This window comes from Mercenaria mercenaria, chromosome 10, assembly GCF_021730395.1.
Source record: "Mercenaria mercenaria strain notata chromosome 10, MADL_Memer_1, whole genome shotgun sequence".
NCBI classification, from domain to species: domain Eukaryota; kingdom Metazoa; phylum Mollusca; class Bivalvia; order Venerida; family Veneridae; genus Mercenaria; species Mercenaria mercenaria.
The window spans coordinates 41,136,979-41,145,639 of record NC_069370.1 but is presented as its reverse complement, the minus strand read 5'-3'; the positions used below and the strand labels follow the sequence as shown (position 1 = coordinate 41,145,639).

At 33.0% G+C, this 8,661-nt stretch overlaps 1 protein-coding gene across 1 annotated transcript; it reads right to left on the bottom strand.

Annotated features, from left to right (window-relative positions):
• Positions 1 to 3,016: 3,016 nt before the first annotated feature.
• Positions 3,017 to 6,015, bottom strand: LOC123560369 (hepatic lectin-like). The gene is made up of 4 exons (XM_053516736.1): positions 5,916 to 6,015; positions 5,231 to 5,329; positions 4,757 to 4,877; positions 3,017 to 4,382 (listed from the first exon to the last, which is right to left on the bottom strand). Coding segments are annotated over exons 1-4 (240 nt in total). The 5' UTR covers positions 5,935 to 6,015; the 3' UTR covers positions 3,017 to 4,381.
• Between the last annotated feature and the right edge of the window lie 2,646 nt (positions 6,016 to 8,661).

Here is an 8,661-nt window from a genome sequence, read left to right as displayed (position 1 = left end):
GCATTGCATCATAGTTAGACAGAAGTAAAATCGTAAAACGGCTGTAACTTTCTCATTTCTGAAAGAAATATGCAAATTTTTTCTAAATTAGCTCATTCGATGATTATTGATTTGATAACAAAATGAATTATTAACGCAAACAAGTAACATAAAAATGATATATGACAAAAGCATGTTTTAATGTATTTAAACACTCCAAAATGGTTATACTCCGCGTAGAATAATTCAAGGCGTATAACTGTTTAGATAATAATGTATTAAAACATGGTTTCGCTATATTTCTTACTTATTATACTCAATGTCCTAGCAAACCATGCGTTGTTCCTTAAAGGTGGTCAATCACATTTAATCAACATTTAATGACATTTCTTACTTTTTGTATATTCTGGTAGAGAATTATTTAAGGAACAAAAAGACCGATTACATAGAGTTAGATTCCTATTTGAAATGTATATTTTATTATTTTTATAAAATTTTATAATTACTCCCCTTTAATATGAAAGTATATAAAAAGCTGGGTATTTCTTTTTATTTCGATACAATGTCTAGTTTTACATTTGCATTTGAAAGACATATCAACTATTGAACAATCTGAACCAAAATGCAAGTTTTAAAGCTGTGTGTAGCTTCTGAATTCATTTATTTCCAATCTATCTTGGTTGCGCAACCAAGATAGGCAAAGGGAGGTAATAATAATTTTTCAAACTTGCGTTTCTAATGCATTCCATCTAAATACATAATTTTTAATGCAAATATTTTACAAATATATTACAATATGTCTAATATTTATACACTTCCTTAGGCAAAGTATGTTTATCAAATTTATACTTATGATAAAATAACTCTATCTTGGTTGGGCAACCAGGATAGGAAAATGAAATTTTAAAAATACCTCCAGTGAAAATCTAATTTGTATTAAGTGTTAAGTGAACATAAATGAGTGTAAATGATCAGATGCTAATGTTTCGAACAAATCCGTTACATGGCCAAAATCTGATTATCCACCTTTAAACCTAGATGAAATTTACCTTCAAGATCTTCCTTAATGGAAGATATAGCATCTATATGTTCCACCAGTTTTCTCAGAACGTAACATTCGTAATCAAAGTTGATGTAACATGATTGGTGAGAAAATACTGCAGACGACAATCCACAGAAAACGATTGCAACCAGTGCAAACATAGTAAAGAACGTTATTTTCAAATCCTATGAATTTCTTTTTTACAAAATATAAATGTCTGTTTCTCCCACTATGATTGTTTGGTTTCAGATGCTGAGGAAAACATCTTTTTTTTGTTGTTGAAATGTTTAAAGAGTCTTCTAGATCAAAACTGATCAAGGTTTTTTAAAACTACAACGGGATACTTTGTTTCTAGTGTATGTTGAGATATCTCCACGATTCATACAATGACAAGCTTGTCAAGATTCTTGTCTTAATCCACACCCTGTTTTATTTTGTTTTGCTTTATTTTTTTTATTTAATTCTCTTCAAAGTTGCACAATGAAAGATGTCATGCAGCATTCAGGAAGATTGTGAAAATTTTCTTCTCGTTTATCTTGTACATCTTGTTGCTATCAGTCTTACATACATGCCTTTGTATATTCATTTATTCAGAGAATAATCAAGTATGCAACTACACTCAGTTCCAAAAGAAAGTAAAAGAAAGTGTGCACTTAGTTTTCTGGTGTTTTTTCTCGGTTATTTTCATGAAAACTTATAATTTTTGGTACCAAAATTTAAATCAGTTCGTAAACAAATTAGTGTGCATTTTAGATTTTGAGTTATACCTGAGAGTTAGTGTATGAAAAAAATGAAGCAAAAACGTCGGGGATTTTTTTGAAATATTTAAACTTAAAAAGTGCATACTTTCTTTTGGAACTGTGTATATATGGCTTGATTGTATGATTGAACATTTTATACGGAATAAAGAAGTTCTCTCTGCTGTTCTTTTTACAAATGCAAAACTACTAAAACATGCCGAAAAACCTAAGGTTTTTAATTTTGTTTTCAAATTTAGTCATAACGTTCTATAAGTTTCTAACAGAACTGTATAAGAATCTTACATGCCTGCCTGTGTAAGACGGGATTTTTACTACCCGAGGGACAGTGTGGAATGAAAACTGATTTGACATGAATAAGAAACGTTCAGATGTCATAACAGCAAACTGATGATTTAGTTCCATTTTCTGAGCGAAAAAGGACCAGTCCAGTAACATATATGTACTTTGAGAACGTTAATGAAAGTGGGACATGACCTCCAATGCCTCTGGAGAATCATTTAGTAAATGCATGGACATGGAGACCTAGAAATATTGTGTCTGTCAGTTCTTTAATACATTGAATATTGAAAGGTTATAACATGCCTATTTATCTAACCCGTTCGACTGACTTTCGGAAACGCTTAACAGTACGATAAATTTTCAAAGCACAGCCGTATGCCAAATAGCAAGTTTATTAATAAGACATACTATTTACTACTAGCAAAATAAGTCATTAAATGAAATACTGTTGAAAGGTACCAAAATCTTTGCTTTTTCTGTAATCACTTTATCCACTTGAATTGATGGCTGATCTTTATTAAACCTGCTTTAATTAACGTACCAGTTTATGTATGAATATCTTCATAATTGGTAGTAATGTACTGGTACTTGATAAATCAATAGATGACTGGTAAATGCACGGACATGGAGACCTAGTGATTGTGGCTGTCAATGGAAATTACTTTACCCCTATGCTGCCAGTGAACCCCTCTGGGATAAACATTGCTATAAATATGCTGGACCAGACTTACTTCCAAAGGTGAAGTTTTAGATCTGACAGATATTTTTGATCTACTGAATGAGAAAATAAACCTGGTCCAAATGCCACTCTCTTGTAGCTGCCGTCGTCAGTTCTTTAAAACATTCGAATATTAAAAAACATGGTCTTTCCCCGCCAGGCCATAGATAATTTATTCGAATAGTTGGAGACTTTCTGATAGGCTTTACAGTACGATAAATTAACAAAGCACAGTCATTTGCCGAACAGTAAGTTTATTAGTAACACATACAATTTATGTTAAGCTGTCAACATCTACTAATTTCTATTTCATTGTCACTTTCATTAATTTTTCTCAAGTCACAACAAAATGTATTACAATTAGTAATTACAAAATGTATAACAATCAGCGAGTCAACAAAAAGCATAGAAACAAATTGTCCTTGCTGTATACAATGTTTATTGAAAGAGAACATTAAGTAGAAACTTCTTTTACAAACATTTTCTATTCTGGCATACAAACTTTTACACTATACATTACACTCATCCTGTTTCTTTGGTAAACATTTGACATTTAGTCCTGTATGACATTGGTTTTAAGAAAATGTCTTCTTCAAATAGAAACTGAAACTCGTTTCTAATATAGATGTAACATAGATTACTAATTTTTAAATTATAATGAACTGCATTATAGCTTACATATATAAGAGTTGTTGAAAAGTCTTTTATTTGACTTATGCTACAGAAAGATCTACTACATGTATGTCGTTTTCACGGATTTGAATTTAAATTTCAAAAGAAAACAAAACAAAAATAATATATTGTTTTCTTGTTATGTAAACCTAGCCACATTGGATAAGTCCTTTCAAAAAGACAAAGCTGGTATTTTGTTTAATTCCCTCGTCCTTCATTTTCTGTCTTTGTTACAATTTTATCTAATTACATATCAAAATTCAGACTTAACTGCTAGAAGATGGCTGGTCCTGCTATAAGTAAAAAATGTTTAAATTGGTTAATTGAAATATACAAGTAAAAAAGGGTTATTAGTCTGGCTACCGACTTGTCATAGAAAAATATAATTCTGTTATACATTCTGACTTCATCAGTCTTGGCTCTGATTATCTAGAGTACTGAGAAGAAAAGGATATACTTAGTCACTTATTCAAAATTTGAATAGCCTCAAGAATTATCTCCTGTGAACAAAAGACATATTTGTTTTCTTCAAGTTTTTACTTCAGCCAACAAAATTCAGTGTTAAATTTAAGACCATTTAATAACACATACTAAGAACCGGTAATTTAAGTAAGTCATGTAATAATGCGAATCACCGGTCCATGTGACCTGTCTGTTATTCAACGCTATATTTTGCTGTGCTAAAGTCAACACTGAGAAAAATATGAAAATTTGGAAGAAGGCACTTATTGAATGGCTTTCCTGCCAAAAGTCAGAACTGTAGTTTTAACTATTTGCCAACAAACCATTCAATAATTGTATACTATATAAAGAATTAACAAACAATAAGGCGGATTTCAAAAGACCGACAAAAAGCTGACTGATTTATATGTCCGTGTGTATAAAAATCTACTGATTCTGTATGTCCGCTCTATTACGTGCTCTTTCCGCTCTGTAAGGAAAAACAGATTGAATATTGTAATGTAATCTGGCTCCAATATCATATCACCAGTACCCGGATGTCGCTGAGCCATTGTAGCTTTTAAGTATTATTAAGGTTTTGAACTGGCCTCGAGACTTTGCTTTTCTTTAAGAATAGTTTATTTCTTAGAAATTCATATAACACAGTACAAACAATCATTTATGTAAAAAGATATAGCTTGCATATTTATCAAGGTCTTCTCCTATACAGACTTGGCTTTATAAACATTATGCCTTAATAAGCAGAAATGTCATAGTAATAGAAAGTTATAGTCAGTTTTAAAAACGATATGTATCACGTGGCTTAAAGTTACGTTTCTTTTAAAAATAGGGATATGGACGTACCATTTTTCGCAGACTGGATAGTAGCTGGAACTACAACTGACGTCAATCCATCTAAACGAGTCAGACTTGTAGAACACTGCACAGTCCTCGTTTGCCCTGCCCCCGGCAGACTCGGGTTCGCCTAAAATGAAAATAAAAACAATAAGGCACTTTTCCTTTTTAAAGAAGAATTGAATGGCTCTCAGCCCGTGTCAGAATTATCCACATATTTCTTCCCGTTTCTGTCAAAGCTGGCGGTAATTTCAACAGACCGAGTTACATTTTTTCAACCTGCCAAGTCCTGCCAGGAAGGTATAAATGGCTATATTGACATTCAGAATCATGATTTACCATTTAATTTTTATTTCATCACATACATATGTACTTGTAGCTGATTTAACATACCGATATTTTTGTTAATGGTCAATTGATTTTACTTTATTGTGATTATACATCTTGTATGTTTCACACAACTGTAAAACTACCTTCTCTTACCTGGGGACCAATTGGCAAAGACTGGGGAAGTGCTTGTACCCACCAATTTCCAGCTGCCTTCTGTTTCACGATCTGCCAGGCCTAACCACCAGTTCTGATCTGAATCATATAATAAATAAAACACATAACGGATTATCAAAAATGCATGTTTGTCTCAGAAATGCAAAAACAAAATTGCATTTTATGAGTATATAAGAAACATCTTTCAGAAGCAGCGTTAGATAACACTATGAAATGAAATACCGGTACGAAACATTTATTAAGGGTTCGAACGTCAGAGTCATCATGATTTGAGATTTTTACAGACTTGTTTAACAGTAACTCGATCTTTTTTGTGCCGCCGCAATCTAATTTTGCATATGAATCTTTCTGAGATTTACTTTGGGCTGCATTTGCCACAAAGGCAGAATCACTTGCAGGTTGAAGGTTATATGCTACATGGCAGCTACAAAACCATTATCGAAATATTATTAGACCCTTATCATTTACGTATACATCCCGAGCAGATGTCGATAATATGTGTTGTTTTTTGTAACCATTATTGGTTAAAGACCCACATACACTCGCATGCACACGCAGAAGGCATTTGAGTTTTACTTTTTTCCCATTTGTTTCTGAAGGTAAAAATCAGTAATTGCTATCTGTACAATGCTATCTACAATACTGAGAATCAATTTTACATTACCTTTAAGTTGACGGAGCATACCCGTGATAAAGTTATTTTCTTCCCAATCGTTTACATGTACCAGATGAGCACCTTTTTGTGCCTGCTCACAATATGTCTGTAAAATATACATACATTAGAACTATCTATTTTAGTGTATATATGACCCAAAACTTGATTGAAACAAAATTACTACATACTTTTATCTAAATATTAGATATACAAGTTTATGTGTATAACTATGCTATATATTAGGTTTGAAAAAGTTCAGACTGTGTGCATATAGAACTAAACACAATATAAAAGTTCACAGCTGCTAGAAACTGAAAGCTTTTTAACAATCGTCTCTTACTGCAAGACATATTTTATCTGTACCCACAAACTTAATTTACATATTCAGTAAAGTAAAATACAATAGATAAGAATTATCTGTATTTGAAGTAAATAACTAAAGATAAAATATTTCACTGAACGATAGCCACTGAACATCTTTAGCAATGCCAAAAGAAAGGTTGAGCATCTGTAAGGAAGTGTGAAGTTTCTTTTTTTTTGTAATGACGCGTGTTCTTGCAGGCATTTTTGTATTTAAAAGTAGTGTTCTTTATGTGTTTTCAAAGAAACCTTGTAATAACACTGCCAGAATAATAATTTATTATTTGTATATTGAATACATCGCCAACGTCACAAATAAGCAAAGATAGTGCTTGACACATTTTTTTCATTCGTTTATTGCTATAACTATAGTTGATTATTTGTTTTAGTACTGAACTGAAGAAATGCTCGCCGATGTGGCGGTTTTCAGTAATTGATGTACATACACCGAGGATTCAACTAATTATTTATATCTTGTATCCTGTAGTGGCCGTTAAAAGTGTACTAGTAGCTGAAGGAAGATCATTTCGCCGAGATACTGCTGTTGACTCCACATTCTGTTACCAGGGCACCTGGATTTATATTCCTTGTTCGACGTCAGCAGGCTTTTATCTTATTTTATCCGGTTTTATTTACTACTACCGGTTGGCGTTGATGTGTATTGTCAAATCGTCAAGACATGTGAGAGTTCGAAGACTGGATTAAGAAGACATAGGCCGAGCATCTATGCAAGAGGACTCGTATGTTGTTGATTCAAAGACATTGTCTGACAGGAACTTCAACAAAAAGACCAGTCAATTATAATATCTCAAGCCTATAGTGGTTTGAGTGATAACGATGTTAGACAAACTTCAAGTGAGACACCATGCAACTTTAGATGACTTCAACATTAACCGATTCAACTTTAGTGGACGGTCTAACTTTAGACGATCAACCTCTGACTCAGCATTAGAAGATTCAACTCTAGTACTGAAGAAAACTTAGAGAATGCTCGCCGATGTGGCGGTTTTCAGTCATTGATGTACATACACCGAGGATTCAACTAATTATTTATCCCAGTACCTTGATGAGAAAGTTATTGTGACTACGCTGTCAGGGCGAATAAATTGTTAAAAAGAAGGCGTTCGAAGTTCATAAACTAAAGAAGAGTTGCAAAATTCCGACAAGGTTTTGAGTTATAGGGCCAGCGCATATGAGTTTTACTATAACGGTAGTTGAATGCTTTAGTTGATAGCAAATATAGGCTGAGCATCAAAAAGCTGAGGCGAAACATAGTGTTTGGTAATCTACTGAGATAGTAGGAGAGCTGCAGCTTATAGACGAGGTTCAGCGTTATTGGCGAAGTACAGCCTATACCTATATGGTAGTTGATAACAACATGTGATAGCATATAGGCGCTGAGCATCCAGGAGTAAGAGCAATCTTATTGAGTTACAGCTTCAATTAAGAAGACGTAGGCCGAGCATCTATGCAAGAGGACTCGTATGCTGTTGATTCAAAGACATTGTCTGACAGGAACTTCAACAAAAAGACCAGTCAATTATAATATTTCAAGCCTATAGGAGTTTGAGCTGATTATCATTAGTTAAAGAGTGTTAGTTTGAAACATTCGGTGCTTTGCCTGATCCATGAAATCATTTACGAATCATTGGTACACGAATCTTAGTCAAGGTAGCCAAAGAAAAAAAACAAGATATTTAGTCTCACAAGCTCTACGTTTTAACAAAGGACATTCTACATCGTTTGTAAGCTAGCCTAAGCGATAATCATCTTAGGGATTGGAACTAGATTGTCGAAGTTACTTAAGGCGTAGGCACTACCCTGTGCCATATAACTCGTATCCTGACAGACACGTCTTGAAATATTCTACCCCGTTCTTAAAGGCCTAGATTTTGGCAGTGGGCAAAGGGATTTCTGTCTTCACCAGCACTGTTGGGGGCTAATGACCATCACAGTATGGTTCCAAAAAGCAAGGGTCGTTGTTTATTGGAGAGTCAGTCTACTTTACAAGTGTATCAATTAGTGAGAAAGGGAAACAATGTAATTTATTTCAAATTAATGAATAATTGATAACATTTAAAGTTACATAAATTTCTTTTTGGCATTTCTATGTAAAGAAAAATATTTGTTGATCAAAACCAATATAAAATAATCAGAAACTTTTTTCACATTCTGTTGGAGAATTGTGATATTTCTGAAAAATGTGACTTTCACTCATCTAAAGCTTGCAGAATACTGTAATACATTGTTCTAAATTGAAAACGAATGTGAATTCAAATTACAAAGCAAGCATGAAAAAGTTCCTTTTGGCAACAAACGAAATGAAAATTGAGTATAGATGGAACACAATATTTTATATTCAAATAATGTTGATTACATGAATACATGAAAATCA

Bases quoted from the DNA above. Each gene is read 5' to 3' on its own strand.
- LOC123560369 (XM_053516736.1), bottom strand. The intron at 4,878-5,230 runs GTAAGAGAAGGT...TTTTCATTTTAG, and splicing joins CTTTGCCAATTGGTCCCCAG to GCGAACCCGAGTCTGCCGGG.